Source organism: Somniosus microcephalus, chromosome 20 (assembly GCF_052327205.1).
Source record: "Somniosus microcephalus isolate GS21.2 chromosome 20, FLI_Smic_1.0, whole genome shotgun sequence".
NCBI classification, from domain to species: Eukaryota; Metazoa; Chordata; class Chondrichthyes; order Squaliformes; family Somniosidae; genus Somniosus; species Somniosus microcephalus.
Window position 1 is genome coordinate 73,427,149 of NC_141006.1, and position 18,259 is coordinate 73,445,407.

General features: G+C 42.7%; 1 protein-coding gene across 4 annotated transcripts in view; it reads left to right on the forward strand.

Annotated features, from left to right (window-relative positions):
* The window catches only part of wasf2 (WASP family member 2), a 47,478-nt gene that overhangs the window by 23,115 nt on the left and 6,104 nt on the right, over positions 1-18,259 (forward strand). For 3 of the 4 annotated variants that reach the window (XM_085963001.1, XM_085963000.1, XM_085963002.1), the window contains exons 2-6: positions 341-512; positions 4,873-5,007; positions 8,237-8,390; positions 12,589-12,706; positions 15,872-16,002. In XM_085963001.1, the coding sequence (XP_085819127.1) occupies positions 380-512; positions 4,873-5,007; positions 8,237-8,390; positions 12,589-12,706; positions 15,872-16,002 (671 nt within the window). In that variant the 5' untranslated portion in view covers positions 341-379. Of the gene's footprint in view, positions 1-340; positions 513-4,872; positions 5,008-8,236; positions 8,391-12,588; positions 12,707-15,871; positions 16,003-18,259 lie in introns of those variants that run through there. The other variant, XM_085963004.1, reaches the window with a different exon arrangement.

Sequence of the window (18,259 nt, forward strand, 5' to 3'; positions counted from 1 at the left end):
GCGGACCGTCGGGCTGAAGGGCGTGGAGGAGTCGAGATGTCCGGTGTTCAGGTGAGTGATGGGTGCATGAGTGCAGAAGTAAGTGTGTTTGGTGTGTGTAAAGTGTTAAATAAGTTTTACTTACTAATGCAGGCTTCCTTCAGGTCTCGGGAGTCCCTCATCTCACCGGCACAGAAAGCAGAATGGCCGCGAGCTGTCAAAATCTGCAGCCTCTGCTTTCTGTTCTGAAAAAAATCAAGGCTGAAGCTTTCATCCTTCCTTCCATTAACATGTTCTGTGATATTAAACTGTATTACACTCAGGATTTTCACAACTTTTTTTTAAATATTTACATTTCTAGGTCTTTTTATCTTGAATTAGCTTCTGAACTTGGCTCACAATGCCTTTAGTGACGAGGAACATTGAACCGAGGTATCTGTGCCGCCAGCCTCTGCCTAATAGCGTTCAAAGTGAATTGGAATGTGTGACAAATATTACGCTTGCAAATGTCATCCGGCAGCTTGGCAGCTTGAGTAAGTATTATGGTCTGTCTGTCTCAAATTCGAAAATCTTAAAAAGAAAGCCCATTTTCCCTACATGTGAAACTTTCAAAAGTTGCTGTTTAGTCTCTGTTTATGTCAGATTACTCTTAACACAAAAAAAAGCAAGATTCAAATTGCAGACTTCTGTCTATTTTTGGCCCTTTTTCCTGTGCTACTAGCGCTGTGTCTAATAGAAATCTCTAACACGTGAGACTGCTGTATTCAATTGTCTGTCTTTAGGTCAAGTTTTAGTTAGCCTTCTGAAAAACCCATGGACGCTGTCTGCAACAATGAGGGCCCCATGTCTGGCCTTTAGATATCTCTCTTATTTGTCTCTGTACAGGAGCTTTTGATTTATGTGGGATTCAGGCTCTTCACTGCCGCCTATTCATAACTTCTCTTTTGCTGACAGTGCCCCCTATGTCGTGGCATTTGATTCATCTTGCTCATCAATATTTTTCGAATGGTGCAGTCAAATAAGGGGAAGTGTATCATAGGAAATACTGCAACATCTGTTTGCGCTCCAGATGAAGGAAGTGTCTAGGATGGATAGTGCAGACACCTAGAAATTTGGCTGTCTGACTCCATAAATGGAAGCAAATGTAAATATAGCCTCTCTAGTTTTGCTTCTGTAAATTAATCCAGGGAACGTTAAACTATTTATACCTTCATATTAAAAAGGTGCAGATTGGCGTACTGATAAGAAAATGTACAGTATATGGGTGTAAGTATGAGCCTAGCTAGTATAAATACTGTATTTGATACTCTTAGATTCAAGCCGTTTTATTTTAATTGCAATTTTGATGGTGTAATGGAACTTTAGAATACCGTCACACCTCCTTTTCTCATCGTCCTTCATCCCTCCTGACTATCTCGTAACCAGGACTCCTAGTTAAAGAAAGAAAGAGTTGCATTTCTATAGCGTCTTTCACAACCATCGGATGTCCCAAAGCGCTTTACAGCCAATGAAGTACTTTTTGAAGTGTAGTCACTGTTGTAATGTAGGAAATGCGGCAGCCAATTTGCGCACAGCAAGCTCCCACAAACAGCAATGTGATAATGACCAGATGATCTGTTTTGGTGATGTTGATTTAAGGGATAAATATTGGCCCAGGGCACCGGGGAGAACTCCCCCCCCCCCCCCCCCCCCCCCCCCCCCAAACTGAGAGCAGACGGGGCCTCGGTTTAATGTCTCATTCAACAGATGGCACCTCTGACGGTGTAGCACTCCCTCAGCACTGCGTTGGAGTATCAGCCTAGATTTTTGTGCTCCAGTCTCTGGAGTGTGACTTGAACCCACAACCCTTGCCAAAGCCATATCTCTGTTAATGCTAATAATATACCCCTGTTGCCCCTCCCCCCCACACTTTTTGTATTCATAGAACATAGAAACATAGAAGATAGGAGCAGGAGTCGGCCATTCGGTCCCTCGAGCCTGCTCCGCCATTCAATGAGATCATGGCTGATCATCCAAATTCAGTACCCTGTCCCTGCTTTCTCCCCATATCCCTTGATCCTTTTAGTCTTAAGAAATATATCCAACTCCTTTTTGAATATATTTAATGCACTGACCTCCACCGCCTTCTGTGGTAGAGAGTTCCACAGGCTCACCACTCTCTGGGTGAAGAAATTCCTCCTTATTTCTGTCCTAAATGGCCTACCCTTTATCCTTAGACTGTGTCCCCTGGTTCTGGACTCCCCCGCCATCGGGAACATCCTTCCTGCATCTAGTCTGTCCAGTCCTGTTAGAATTTTATAAGTTTCAATGAGATCATCTCTCATTCTTCTAAACTCCAGTGAGTACAAGCCCAATCGACCCAATCTCTCCTCATACATCATTCCTGCCATCCCAGGTATCAGCCTGGTGAATCTTCGCTGAACTCCTTCCATGGCAAGAACATCCTTCCTCAGATAAGGCGACCAAAACTGCACACCATACTCAAGATGTGGTCTCACCAAGGCCCTGTACAACTGCAGCAAGACATCCTTGTTCCTGTACTCAAACCCTCTCGCTACGAAGGCCAACATACCATTTGCCGCCTTAACCGCCTGCTGCACCTGCATGCTTACCTTCAGCGACTGGTGCACAAGGACACCCAGGTCTCATTGCACTTCCCCTTCTCTCAATCTATTGCCATTTAGATAATAATCTGCCTTCCTGTTTTTGCCACCAAAGTGGATAACCTCACATTTATCCATGTTATATTGCATCTGCCATGTTTCTGCCCAATCACCCAACATGTCCAAATCATCCTGGAGTTTCTCGACATCCTCCTCACAGCGCACACGCCCACCCAGCTTTGTGTCGTCTGCAAATTTGGAGATATTACATCTAGTTTCCGTGTCTAGATCATTAATATATATTGTGAATAGCTGGGGTCCAAAGACCGATCCTTGCGGTACCCCACTAGTCACTGCCTGCCACTCGGAAAAAGACCCGTTTATTCCAACTCTTTGCTTTCTGTCTGCCAGCCAGTTCTCTATCCAAGTCAATTCATTGCCCCCAATCCCATGTGCCTTAACTTTACATGCTAATCTCTTATGCGGGACCTTATCGAAGGCCTTCTGAAAGTCCAGATACACCACATCCACTCGTTCTCCCTTATCTATTTTACCAGTTACATCCTCAAAAAATTCCAGTAGATTAGTCAAGCACGATTTACCTTTTGTGAATCCATGTTGACTTTGTCCGATCCTGTCACTGTTTTCCAAGTGCTCAGCTATTACATCTTTTATAGTGGACTCTAGCATTTTCCCCACTACCGATGTCAGGCTTACCGGTCTGTAATTCCCCGTTTTCTCTCTCCCACCTTTTTTAAATAGTGGGGTAACATTAGCTACCCTCCAATCCATGGGTACTGTTCCAGATTCCATCGAATGTTGGAAGATGATCAGCAATGTATCTACTATTTCTAGGGCCACTTCCTTAAGTACCCTAGGATGTAGATTATCAGGCCCTGGGGATTTATCGGCCTTCAATCCCATCAATTTCCTAACACCATTTCCCTACAAATACTGATTTCTTTCAATTCCTCCCTTTCATCAGACCCTATGTTCCCCGGCATCTCTCGGAGGTTATTTGTGTCCTCCTTTGTGAAGACAGAACCAAAATATGTATTTAGTTGGTCTGCCATTTCTTTGTTTCCCATTATAAATTCCCCTGATTCTGACTGCAAGGGACCTACGCTTGACTTCACCAATCTTTTTCTCTTCACATATCTATAAAAGCTTTTACAGTCAGTTTTTATGTTCCCTGCAAGCGTACTCTCATATTCTATTCCTTTGTTGAATCCTAAACTGCTCCCAATCCTCAGGATTATTGCTTTTTCTGGCCAATTTATATGTCCTCTCCTTGGATCTTATGCTATCCCTAATTTCCCTTGTTAGTCACGGTTGAGTCACCTTTTTTGTTTTATTTTTATGCCAAACTCGGATGAACAAATTCTGCAGTTCAACCATGCGGTCTTTGAATGTTTGCCATTGTCTAGCCACCGTCAACCCTTTGAGTGACATTCCCCAATCAATCCTACCCGACTCGCGCCTCAGACCATCGTAGTTTCCTTTATTTAAATTTAGGACCCTAGTCTCTGAGTCAACTACTTCATTCTCCATCTTAATGAAGAATTCGATCATATTATGATCGCTCCGACCCAAGGGGCCTCGTAAAACAAGATTGCTAATTAATCCTTTCTCGTTACATAATACCCAGTCTAAGATGGCCTGATCTCCGGTTGGTTCCTCGACATACTGGTCCAGGAAACCATCCCGTAAACACTCCAGGAATTCCTCCTTCACAGTATTGTTACTAATTTGGTTGGCCCAATCTATGTGTAGATTAAAGTCACCCATGATGACTGCTGTGCCCTTATTGCACGCTTCTTTAATTTCCCTTTTAATGCCATCCCCAACCTCCGCCTTACTGTTTGGAGGTCTATATACCACTCCCACTAACGTTTTCTGCCCCATGGTATTTCTCAATTCTACCTATACAGATTCCACATCATCAGAGCTAATATCCTTCCTTACAATTGTGTTAATCCCTCCTTTAACCAGTAATGCTACCCCACCTCCCTTTCCCTTTTGCCTGTCTTTCCTGAATTCAGAATACTTTGTGCATTTATGTTCATGCAAGTCAAACCTGCCTCCATCTGACAGTCTACTTTAATCCCTATTTTGCAAGTTTCATTTGCTGGTTGACTGGACAGGATGTAGTCCAGAAGGTGCTATCGTGTGTTTGTATGCAACTGCTCTAAAAGAAATCTGATGGCATTGCAGAATTTCAATCTTCGCATTTTGAAGTGAGCATTTTATAATTCGTGGCTGTTGACCTGTTTTCTTTCATTCTTGACAGGTAGATATGCCGAGGATATCTTTGGTGAGCTATTTAGGGAAGCAGGCAGCTTTGCTATTAGAGTGAACAGCCTTGGAGAACGGATTGACCGTCTGCAGGTTAAAGTAACGCAACTCGATCCCAAAGTAGAAGATGGTAAGAATGGCCTTGTGGCATAATTTGTGTTCATTTAGAGATCATGTGAATGTTGCTTTCCTTTAATGTTGGATTCATATAAATAGTACAAAGAAAACCTCTTCATTCTGTGCTTTTAGCTCTGTTTATGCCTTAATTTAGAAGCACCGACAAATTATCTACCCTTTCCACTGCCCCCCAGACCAGCAGAGCAGCATCACTTTGCTGACTGGTATTTTTTTTTAAACTTGACATTAAAATGTTGGATGACTCAAGGGCTTGAAGTTAGGATTGCAGGACCACAAGACAGCACCAGTAGCAGACACAAATGGCTCAGCCTTGGTCTAGTAGACGAGTATTAAAAGATGCATAACAATGTTCCCTTTTAAGCTGCACGGCTGCACAGCGCTCCAGGGGTACCGTGCAGCTGGTGAGCCAGCTTTTAAATTGATTTTTTAAAAGCGCATGCACGGACTTTTGAATGGGTCACGCAGCCCCCAAAAAAATTTGCGGGGAACATTGCATAATATTCCTTTTCTTTTTATAAACTAGTGTTCAAGCTGACCTTAATTACATATTTAAGAGAATAAGAAACACACTATAATCTCACCAAATATTTTTGCAGTGTGAGTTAGTCTGAAAAATAATAATCAGGATTTTTGTAATCCTATTGCTGCTAGTCTAGCTGCGCGGTGATTGAATGCAATGAAGGAAAGACTTTTTTGCTATTTGTATCTGGCAAATTTTAAAATAAAAATGTAATTTGGTGAATTTTGTGCTTGAAGTGAGGCAGGTTAATGCTGTTCAGTGGAGCAATGTCTTCAGGCACGCAGGTCTGCATTGTGCATTCACTGGTCAAGGACAGCCCAAATTAGATTCCGTAAATAAAAATAGAAAATACTGGCCAGATGGCTGTAACGTGCCGAGTCGAAAGATGAGGTGCTGTTTCTCGAGCTAGCGTTGAGCTTCATTTGGAACAGTGTAGGAGGCTGAGGACAGAGAGGTGGAAGTGGGTAAGAGAATTAAAGTGCTCATTGTTGTACTTGCTGAAGGAGTGGAGGTCTAACCTGCCTTTGGTCTCCCTGATGTAGAGGAGACTGCAGCGAGTAGGCTATACTAGGCTGGAAGAAGTACAAGTAAATCGCTGCCTCACCCAGAGGTAGTGTTTGGGGACCTAGTCGGTGGGATGGGAGGAAGCGAAAGGGCAGGTCTTGCATCTCCTGCATCTGCATGGGAAGGATCGCAATCCTGGCTGAGGGAAAAAGGGCATTTCGGAAGCTCTGCTGTGGAAGGTGGCAACATTGGAGCTGATGCGACCGTGGCAGAGAAACTGGGAGAAGGGAATGGCGTCCTTGCAGGAAGTAGCTGTGGAAGGCAGTGGGCTTGTAGTGATCAGTGGACGGTTCATCCCTGGAGATGGGGAAGAGAAGAATCAGCGATAGACCGTGTAAAGAAACGGGAGGAAATTAAAAGCAAAATGAATGAAATTTTCCATCATGAAACGAGAGGAAACCACACCGAATAAAGCTCAATCTACCCCAATAATGTGGCCTAATCTCCGAGCCTAAGTCGGAGCAGCAGTGTGACATTGTTCACTTCCCACACCACTCATCCTGAGTGAGATTGCCAGCTTGTGTCAAGTTGCAGGCAGTAACTAGAGCAACCCACCCGCTAACACCCCCTCCCCCCAGCAACCCCCCCCCCCCCCCCCCCGCCCCGCCCCCCAGCAGCTTTAGCACCAGCCAGGTGAACTGCATTGGGGTTCTGTGTACATTACTTTATTATGAAGAAGCTGGTCAAGGTCCTGCGTGTGTTAATTTACTGAAGTATTTTCAATTACGTTGGTAGCAGTCTACAGTCTCACGAGCATAGTGCTTCACCCTTGTGTTGTAGCTATTTAAAAACAGGCCGGCAGATTAGGATTAATTAGAATAATTTGTTACCCCTTCTAACATAAATATATATGCTCTTTAGCTCTGTAAAGAATGGTTTTTTTGAGTAATGAATGAACATGTAGAAGACATTCTCCCAATGTCACCACTTAGTCCCCATTCCTACTCCCAATTCACAAGCAAAAAATAACACTTTTTTGACAGGAAAGTTACAATAATGGAATACTTCAAATCTAAATCAGTTTTTATAAACAAAGATAGCCTTAATATTTTCCTTCTTGATGATTCATCCATATTAGAAAGCTTAACAGAAATTACTATAGCATTTTAGCATGTACAATATCCCTTCATTTTTGGCATCTTTAGACTGATGTAGATTATATTTTCTCCTCCCATGTTTTTTTAAATTCATTCACGGGATGTGGGCTTCGCTGGCAAGGCCAGCATTTATTGCCCATCCCTAGTTGCCCTTGAGAAGGTGGTGGTGAGCCGCCGCCTTCTTGAACAGCTGCAGTCCGTGTGGTGAAGGTGCTCCCACAGTTAGGGAGGGAGTTCCAGGATTTTGACCCAGCGACGATGAAGGAACGGCCGATATATTTCCAAGTCAGGATGGTGTGTGACTTGGAGGGGAACTTGGAGGTGGTGGTGTTCCCATGCGCCCGCTGCCCTTGTCTTTCTAGATGGTAGAGATCGTGGGTTTGGGAGATGTGTTGCTATTACAATTACAGTTTTGTTTTCGGCTATCACCAGTCTAGAAGATCTTGAAAACAGGAATTTAGAGTAAGTGATCTGCCTGGTACATCTGTATCTGCTGGACCATTGAAAAATAAAGTGTTACGTAAAAAAGCAGACACCTATACAGTGTAGATTGCTATAAATGAGCAAAAAGGATAAAATGTATGAATAGCACTGGAAGAAAATATTGAAATGGGCTCCCCGGTGTGTAAACTCACTGTGATGTAAACAACCTGCGAGAGTCCAGCTTTCTGACTCTGCTAAGCTGATGCCGGCCAACATGGTGATGGGAGCGCTGCAATTGGTCTTGATATCCCTCGACTAGAGAAATGAAATAGCAACCAGGGTGTCTGCCTCTGATTGATTGAAATGCATTGATTTGTGTGGGGAAAATAAGCGTGTGTGTGGTTATTTGGGTGAGGGAAGGAACCAGCTCAGCCGCGATGCCTCCCCCCATAGTCGACTAGCCTGCAGAGACTTGCTGGTTAGGCTTGTTCACGTGGAATGGCTACTTGGGCAAGGTATTGGAAGACTATCAGTACGTATGAAAATTGGATGATGGAAGAATTGCACAGGCCAGCGTGAACACAGTGGAAGATTTAAACTAATCTATTTATTTTCAGTTTCACTACAAACTATTAACCTGAGGAAAGCCTTCAAGAGCTCCACAAAGCAGGACCAACAGTTGTTCTGTCGGTCGTCTCTGCCAGTTCCTATCGATGACAAGTACAATACATGTGACAAGCCACCACCTCTTCATATTCTAACTCCTTACAGGTAAGAGATGCGAACCATCAGTTTATGTCAACAAGAATACATTTGAAATTTTGGTGAGCCTGTATTGTTTCAGGAATTAAATCAAGGAAAGCCAAGAATTTTTGATTTTAACTCACTTTGCGTAAGATGAATCTTAAAGGTACAGGAAACTTTTTTTTATCCGGCACCGATGGGACCGACGTGGTGCCAGTTCATCAAAAATTCCGGATAACTGAGAGCTATAGTAAAAGATACGGAGCGCTGAGCTCCGTATAAAGCAACAAACCCTGTTGCTTAGCAACAGGCTCAGAACAATGGCCACAAGTTCCAAGCATCTCTGTAGCTTAGCAACAGCTGCAGCCACACCCTTGCACAGCAACAGATCGAGGAAGGCAAGTAATAAAACTTACCTGAACCTACTCCTTAATTTTGCCGGTTAACCGAGATTTCCGGTTATTTAGGTGTCGGTAAATCGAAAGTTTCCTGTATTGTGGTGTTCAAGCAGGAGACCTTGCTAGTTTTGAACGAGGGAGAGGGATATGTTTCTATCTGTTTATCTCTGGGAGCCCCAATTCTTACAATGGCAACAATTTATACAGCGCCTTTAACATAGTAAAACGTCCCAAGGTGCTTCACAGGAGCGATTATCAAACAAAATTTGACACCGAGCCACAGAAGGAGATATTGGGACAGATGACCAAAAACTTGGTCAGAGGTAGGTTTTAAGAAGCATCTTAAAGGAGGAAGAGAGGTTTAGGGAGGGAATTCCAGAGCTTAGGGCCTTGGCCGCTGAAGGCGCGGCCGCCAATAGTGGAGCGATTAAAATCAGGGATGTTCACGAGGCCAGAATTAGAGGAGCGCAGATATCTCGGAGGGTTGTGGGGCTGGAAGGGATTACAGAGAGAGCGAGGGGGGGGAGGGGCAAAGCCATGGAGGGATCTGAAAACGAGGATGGGAATTTTAAAATCGAGGCGTTACTTAACCGGGAGCCAATGTAAGTCAGCAATACACAGTATACAGTCCCTGTAATGCGCAATATGGTCACAGACTTGGTAAAACCTGAGAAATATTCTAAGAATAAATAGCTTGTAGTATTTTACCAATTTTCAACCTTTTAAATAATTAAAAAGATTTTGTGTATTACAATGTCAAATAAAAGTTGCATGGGGCTTAACCTGAATTACTTGGAATTCTGATTACTGAAAACTGAAGCCCCAATTCTGTACATTGGGGAGCAATTATTTATTGACTTGCCTGAAACTTCAGCATTGGAAACCTATTTGATTTTGCAAATGGCCTGCAGCCTTCGCCCCTTTGGAAGCTGCTCATCCAGTTGTCCTTTCTGCCCCAAGACAAACAGTGACCATCTGCTGATCACTTATGTCTCCCCCCAGTGGCTTGATACTGGAAGTACAATTATTTTAATGTGGCTTGACTTATTAGAAAATACATGTGTAAACCAAAGAAGAATTGACAATACATTTTGTCCTGTTTTAACTAAAATTTATTGGAATCTATATCTCTCTTTCTAGTCATTGTAATGCTGGATATTGTATTCCCTTTGTATGTAAACAACTGCTCACATTTTGTTGCAGTATGAATGAAGGCTTGTGATGGAGATTTTCTTAACTACAAGTTATAAAATACCCTGCTGACAACTTAAAATAGAATTAGCAATATTGGAAAAATGCTATTTAATATTGCTTGGTGTCCTGTATTTTCTACATTTGAATTTTAACAGCTTGTCTTTATATAACATAGTTTAAAAAGTCCCACAGCAGTGAGGTGCAAAGTACACTGGGTAGGGAGAGAAGAATTAGGGGCTCCGATTCAAGACATCGGCAAAGCGGATGGTTCTGAGTAACCTTTTGAAAGTGGGAAGATAATCGAAGTGCTAAACATATCAATTTACCATTTTTTAATAAAATTGGAGATGTACTTTCCTCTCCTGTTGTACGAAGTGTAAAGAACAGTTGACGTGAGATAAATGCCCATGGAATTGCAAGTGTGTGATTGCAACACACCGGGTACTTCCCATTCAATCCTGCTGTGTCGAACGCCTTGTACAATAACAAAAAGCTCTCCGCTGATGTGACTTTGTCTTTGCACACGTCCACAGAAAGGAAGGCTTGCATTTATATAGCGCCTTTCACGGCCACTGACCGTCCCAAAGTGCTTCACAGCCAATGAAGTACTTTTTGAAGTGTCGTCACTGTTGTAATGTGGGAAACAGTCCAATTTCATCTGATGAGCCGTGCGTATTTCAGAACTCTAGTCCAGCGGTTTTCAAATTTCTCCGTGGGGGAGCACTTGCAGTTTTTTGTTGCTCTTGTCCGCGTCCAGAGAACATATTTTTTTTAAAGTACAATCCCAGGACCCGTGTCCGAACTCTGAGAGACACTGTCAAGTGTGCTATAATTAGAGGAAACATTTTTAAAATTAGCATGCTCCAATAGAAAAATGAAAAAATCTGGAACACTGGGATCTCGACGCATTCTTGCTGTTTCTGGTATGCCTAGCCCAAACAAATAGAAATCTGATGACCATTCACTTGCTCTGGGATCCCCTATAAGTCCTCATTTGGAAACCTGTGTTTTTATATAACATTTATATAAATGGCGTGTGGTACAATTTTCAATTTCAAGGATCAGTTCTTGGTAACTATGTCCACCAGGGTTCAAGTGGGTGTGCGTTGGGCAGACATACTTTTGATCAACCAATTTAATTTTCTTCATGTAAATAACCACTTTATGCAACTATCTGATAAACAATCTCCTCTTCACAGTCATTAAGGGAAGCACAGGGAGTACTGTTTCCTTTTTCAATTTCAAATATAATTATTTCTATAAATAATATTGCTATGGACCAAACTCTGCTGATAAACAGGAAAAGAAAGACTTTGGGGGAGAAATTTGGTATCGCCCCATTTGGGGCATTAACTTTTAAAAGTTGAGAAAATTAGAGCCAGGCGCTAATTAATGTCTTTCAACTTTTAAAGAATTCAGGGTTTGCACTCCAGGAAGGAAGTGGAGCGCTAAATCAAGCGCAACGTCCTTCCTGGAGCGCAGCAGGCAGGGCGGTAGGTGAGCAGCGCTGCACAATGGGCCATGCAGTGCTGCCGGGTTGGAAGGCTCCTTCCCTCCCTTAAAGGGAAGGGCCATCGCTGTAGGCTCTGCAAGGGGAAAACTTAACTGGTCCCTGACAGCAGCCGCGATCAGCCCAATACACTGCAGCAGAGTGCCGGGCTGATCAATCGCTGGAGAAGAAAACTGGGGGAAAAAAAACAAACATGATTTCGGATTATTTTATTTCTTACCTCGGCCACCTCGCCTTTAAGTATGCCCCCCCTCCCCCCCCCCCCCCCCCCCCCGAAGCACCTGGCCTCCTCATGAACCCCTCCTGCAGCTGCCGGTGTTTTAACCCGCTGATGTTGCAGGCGGCGGAACCGAAGTTTGAGTCCAGGGCACTACCGGGGCGATGCGCACGGTGATGATGTCACGATCTCCGGGCGAAGGAGATTGGGGCGCAATGCCATACTGCCGACACAAACCTCCCGCCAAATATTGCGGGAGTTGATCTTCTCGCCGCGTCCGGGCAGTAAGTGGTTAGCGCCCCGTTATCTTCCCCCCCACAGGCGATAACGGAAGGCACAAACGTACCCTGTATCTCTAAGATGTCCCTAAGTGCTTCACACCAAATGAATCCGTTGGCACATAGGCAAATATGGCAACCAAATTTGTGCACAGCAAGTTGTCGCAAATGGCAAATAAGATGAATGGCCAGTTACACAGTTCTTTGGGTGCTGAAGCTTGAGGGCCAGTGTTGGCTGGGACACCAGGAGAACTCCTTGCCCGTCTTTGAGTTGTGCCGTCGGGATTTTTTCACATGACCTGAACAGGCAGTTTAAATTGCCATCTGAAAAGCCGCATCTCCGATAATACAGCAGATCCTCTGTTGAAGTGTCAAATCATGGAGTGGAGCTTAGGCGCAGAACCTCTTGACGCGTAGGCAAGCTGCTACCACCAGCGTTAGTTGTTCAGGGAAATTTCATTTTTTGAGACTTGCACAAGAAGGTATAAAAAAAACTTATCGTATCAGATTTTCTTGTAAATGGCTCATCATTGCCTTAATTGCGGAGTCATCTTAAAAGTTAGCCAGTTCCATCAGTATTCTTGTAGTCGTTCTGCTTTGTGATAATGGCAATTTTCTTTTGTTACAGGGAAGATGGAAAGGACAGTCTTAAGTTTTACACAGACCCTTCCTATTTCTTTGACCTTTGGAAAGAGAAAATGCTGCAAGACACCAAGGATATAATGAAAGAGAAAAGGAAACACCGGGTACTGCTTTATATTTCAGTCTCAAGTAATGGTGAATGCACGGTTCAGAGCTAAATTGTATGGAGTATCTGATTCCCTTCATTTGTTATGAAGTGTCCAAGTAACATTCCCTTTTGTTTGTTTTACACTGGCAGGAGTTTGGCAGTCTTAAACTGTGCTAAATTTATACCAGTATGATGGGTGTAAGTTGCACGCCAAGAGGAATAGTTCCAGGCAACTATATATAGAATCATCAAAATTTACAGCACAGACGGAGGCCATTCGGCCCATCATTTCTGTGCTGGCTGAAAGAGCTATCCCTGCCTAATCCCACTTTCCAGCTCTTGGCCCGTATTCCTGCAGGTTACGACACTTCAAGTACATATCCAAATACTTTTTAAATGCGATGAGGGTTTCTGCTTCTACCATCCTTTCAGGCAGTGAGTTCCAGACCCCCACCACTCTCTGGGTTACTTAAAAAATGAAAACCCAATACCACAGAGATGCCAACGAGCCTTCCGCCTTGCGTGCATGATCTGTTAAAACTCCCGATTGCCCAGCGGCAGATTCTGCGTAGTGACTTGCAGTGTAGCTGCAGACGAGCTGCTTTCCATTTCGACCGGCAAGTGCAATCAGAATAGTGGCTTCAAGGCCATCCTCATTAAAATCTAGAGTGCGAGGGATTATGTTGTGAGCGTCTATATGGCAGTTAATTGGCCATAGAGGAATAACCTCTCGACACTGCCTGTCAGTGTTAATGCGTTATTGATTGAACAAAGCTATTTGTATTAAGTTAGTTATGAAGCCAAAGGTTTGTAGGCAAGATGTGAAAAATCACTGGTCGGCGTATTGGAGCCAAATTTCATTAAAGGAAAATGAAAGGCTAAGGAGTACAGGAAACTCTCTTTTAACCAGCACCTAAATAACCGGAAATCTCTGTTAACCGGCAAAATTCAGGAGTAGGTTCAGGTAAGTTTTACTTCATATTAGTGGCCGTTCCTGGATCTGTGGCCGTGTAACTGGGGTTCGTGCACTTGTTGCTAAGCAACAGGGACGCTTGGTCTGTGGCTGGAGTTCCTGCACATGTTGTTAAGCAACAGGGAAGCCTGGATTTGTTGCTGTGTACGGAGCTCTCGTACCTTTTAACTATACCTCACTGTAATCCGGACTTTTTGATAAACCGGCACCACGCCGGTCCCGTTGGTGCCAGGTAATAGAGTTTCCTGTACTTCCTTTATACAACATGCACCGTCTCTTTAAGTTATCTTCTATCTCTGAAAATTATCTTCTATCTCTTTGAAAATATCTTTGTTTCAATATATTTTAGCCTCGTGAACACCTACCATTTTGTATCTGTGTTCCCATTTCACCCATTGTAGTTTTTCAGGTTGGGGCACCAGATTGGTCAAAAGCTCTCATTTTGAATCATGTGGAGTTATCTAGGATGCATAAGGGCTACTTCTGTGGTTTACAACATCATCAAGCATCTTGGAGGAAAATAGGAACCCAAAATGGCAACTCTTATGAAGCCAACATTTCCGATCCCACACTAGCTAATTAATAACATGAAGGTAGATTTATGAACTAGCTGTTGTGGTATTAAAAATAAATAGTAGTGGAGTACTTTGTAATGAGATCCTATAAAAATGTAGATTAAACAGTGGACTTTATTTTTTTTAAATGTTTTTTAAAAATTAGGTCTTCAGCCAACTATCTATATTTAAAATTGCTAATTAGGTTGTTTAAATATCAATAGAATTAGAACATATTAGGAGCAGGAGTAGGCCATACAGCCCCTCGAGCCTGCTCCGCCATTCAATAAGATCACGGCTGATCTTCGACCCAACTCCACTTTCCTGCCCTATCCCCATATCCCATAATTCCTCGAGTCCAAAAATCTATCGATCTCAGCCTTGAATATACTCTGCGACTGAGCATCCGCAGCACTTTGGGGCAGAGAATTCCAAAGATTCACAACCCTCTGAGTGAAGAAATTCCTCCTCATCTCAGTCTTAAAAGACTATGCCCCCTAGTTCTAGACTTTCCAGCCAGGGGGAACAACCTCTCAGCATCTACCCTGTCAATCCCCCTCAGAATTTTATGTTTCAATGAGATCACCTCTCATTCTTCTAAACTCCAGAGAGTATCGGCCCAGTCTACTCGATCTCTCCTCATAGGACAACCCTCTCATCCCAGGGATCAATCCAGTGAATCTTCGTTGCACCGCCTCCAAGGCAAGTATACCCTTCCTTAAATAAGGAGACCAAAACTGTGCGCAGTACTCCAGGTGTGGTCTCACCAAGGCCCTGTACAATTGTAGCGAGGCTTCCTTACTCTTATACTCCAACCCTCTAGCAATAAAGGCCAACATGCCATTTGCCTTCCTAATTTCTTGCTGTACCTGCATGCTAACTCTGTGTTTCTTGTACTAGGACACCTAAATCTCTCTGAACACCAACATTTAATAGTTTCTCACCATTTAAAAAAACATTCTGTTTTTCTAGTCTTTGTAACAAAGTGAATAACCTCACATTATACTCTATTGCCCACTCACTTAATCTGTCTATATTTTGCAGGCTCTTTGCATCCTCCTCACATCTTACTTTTCCACTTGTCATACTTTGTGCTCAGTAAAGCATACTAGCGATGCAGGGAATGCCATGACTCCTCCTGTTTTAGTAAGAGTCATTTGGAAACCGGAAGCAAGTACAATTTTAGACTAGCCTTCTCGTGATGGGGAAACTATTGCGCTGTAAGGTTCAGATAGCGGTCTAAAAGGCTATTTAATGAGCACATATTCACTGGCCGTGAATATTTACCTCTACAGCTGACTCGTTCAATTTGTAGATGGTTTACAAACCTGGTATGTGTACAAAATGTTCAGAGATGTGCAGTTATGACTTCAGTTCCATATATCTTGTCCCAAGTGTGTTAACAAATGAGAAATAATTCATCTGTGATTCAAGTGAGTTATTTTTCAGAGTTCACTTGTGATAATGGGCATTTATGATAGATAATATCAAAACAAGAATTGTATAATGCTAAATGTACTACTTGTACACTCGTGGTAAGTCGTGATGTGAATGTACTTTCATTTGCTTATTTTTTTCTATTTTATTTTGAATTTCAAAGTCCAGCAAAGCATTATAAATGAAATGTATCCGATGCTATTGTGACTTTTTATAGAAAGAGAAAAAAGATGTTTCAAATCGAGGGAATCTGAATCCGAGGAAAATTAGAACAAGAAAAGAAGAATGGGAGAGGTTGAAAATGGGCAAGGAATTTGTGGAACCAAAGTTGATTACGGATGGATCTGTGTAAGTTTTGTCATTTTTTTAAAAGCTAATATTTGGGCTCTGACTTTAAATGCAGTGATGAATATCTTGTGGCATTTTTTGGTCTTGAATGGAGTAATGAAAATTTGATGTGGGCGTTGCCCATAGATGAGTAATGCCTGTTTATATTTTATATTATAATGGACAGTAGCCCAGTAGGACAGACTAGATGCAGGAAGGATGTTCCTGATGGTCGGGGAGTTCAGAACCAGGGGTCACAGTCTAAGGATAAGGGGTAGGCCATTTAGGACAGAAATGAGGAGGAATTTCTTCACCCAGAGAGTGGTGAACCTGTGGGGTTCTCTGCCACAGAAGGCAGTTGAGGCCAATTCATTAAATATATTCAAGAAGGAGTTGGATATATTTCTTAAGGCTAAAGGGGTCAAGGGGTATGGGGAGAAAGCAGGGACAGGGTACTGAATTTGGATGATCAGCCATGATCACATTGAATGGCGGAGCAGGCTCGAGGGGCCGAATGGCCTACTCCTGCTCCTATCTCCTATGTTTCTAGTGCAGAGGTGAAACTACACACCCTGTATACTGAAATAAATTATCCTATACATGCAGGCATTTTTAATGAAACCAAGAAAACAATTTATTTCTTTTGTTTTAAATGTCACAATCCTCTCCTCCTCCCCTCCACCCAAAGGAAATGCAAGCTCCACAGCCATGCAACAAAGCCAATTGAGGTATTTATTTAATTGCAATTGCAGGAAAAACTTGAGCACAATTTTGCAGTTGATGAAATTAGTGCAAGTGATCCATTTTATGTATCTAATTGCTACAACAAGGCTGCCAGCCCTCGCTCATTTGAGTTAGGCACACTCATTTTGATTTTAAAAACATGACCTGTTTTCATATAACTCCGCTCTACAATAGGATTGTCCAAACTGGTGATTGATGACCTTGGCTCAACGCAAGTTCACATGCTTTCTCCAAAACGTATATGTTTTCTGTAATTCTGATTAGACTTACTTTAGGAATAAATATATATTTGATATATATATTAATGACCTGGACTTGGGTATAGGGGCATAATTTCAAAGTTTGCAGATGACAAGAAACTCAGTAATGTAGTAAACAGTGAGGAGGATAGTAACAGACTGCTGAAATGGGCAGACACATGGCAGATGCAGTTTAATGCAGAGAAGTGTGACATGATGCATTTTGATAGGAAGAATGAGGAGAGGGGGTATAAACTAAATATTACAATTTTAAAAGGGGTGCAGGAACAGAGTGAACTGGGGGTTTATACACAAATCTTTGAAGGCAGCAGGACAAGTTGATCACAAAAAAGCATAAAAGACCCGTGGCTTTATAAACAGCTGGAGTATTGTGTCCAATTCTGGGCACCACACTTTAGGAAGGACGTCATGGCCTTGGTGGGTGCAGAAGAGATTTACTAGAATGGTACCAGGCATGCGGAACTTCAGTTACATGGAGAGACTGGAGAAACTGGGGTTCTCCTTAGAGCAGAGACGGTTAAGAGGAGATTATTAATAGAGGTATTCAACATCATGAGATTTGATAGAGTAAATCAGGAGAAACTGTTTACCAAGCCTTCTGCCACTGGAAACGGATAACACGGATTTAAGGTAATTAGCAAAAGAACCAGAGGCAAGATGAGAAAAATGCTTACGCAGTGAGTTGTGATGATCTGGAATGCACTGCCTGAAAGGGCGGTGGAAGCAGATTCAATAATAACTTTTTAAAAAAGGAAATGGATAAATACTTGAAGGGAAAAAATGCGGGGCTATGGGGAAAGAGCAGGGGAATGGGACTAATCGGATAGCTCCTTACACCGGCGCGATGGGTCGAATGGCCTCCTTCTGTGCTGTATCATTCTGATTCTGTGAAATCCTTATTGGATGGTGTAGTGACATAGCTCTAATGTGGAGTGAGCAGACCACTTATTTAAGAATTTCAGGGAATCATGATAAGGCAGCAGGTCTCCACCTGTCCTTCTGCCTGAGGGTGGAATATGATGAGAGAAGACAGAGAAATGGGAAACACAAAATGCATTTAGAAAGAGAAGGGAATCTTGCCCTTGAAGCCTTGTAATTTATAAAATAGCCTAATAACTAAAGTATAAAAAGCTGTGTTTTTTCCTTGAGCTCAGTCACCCTCTTGCCCTCACTCTGATAGCTGGGAGTGAGGTGAGCACAAGAGAGTGACTTCTGCAGAGAAGAGGGTGTTCTGTTTTCTCTCTCTCTTCAGAGATGGTTCATTTCTAATGATT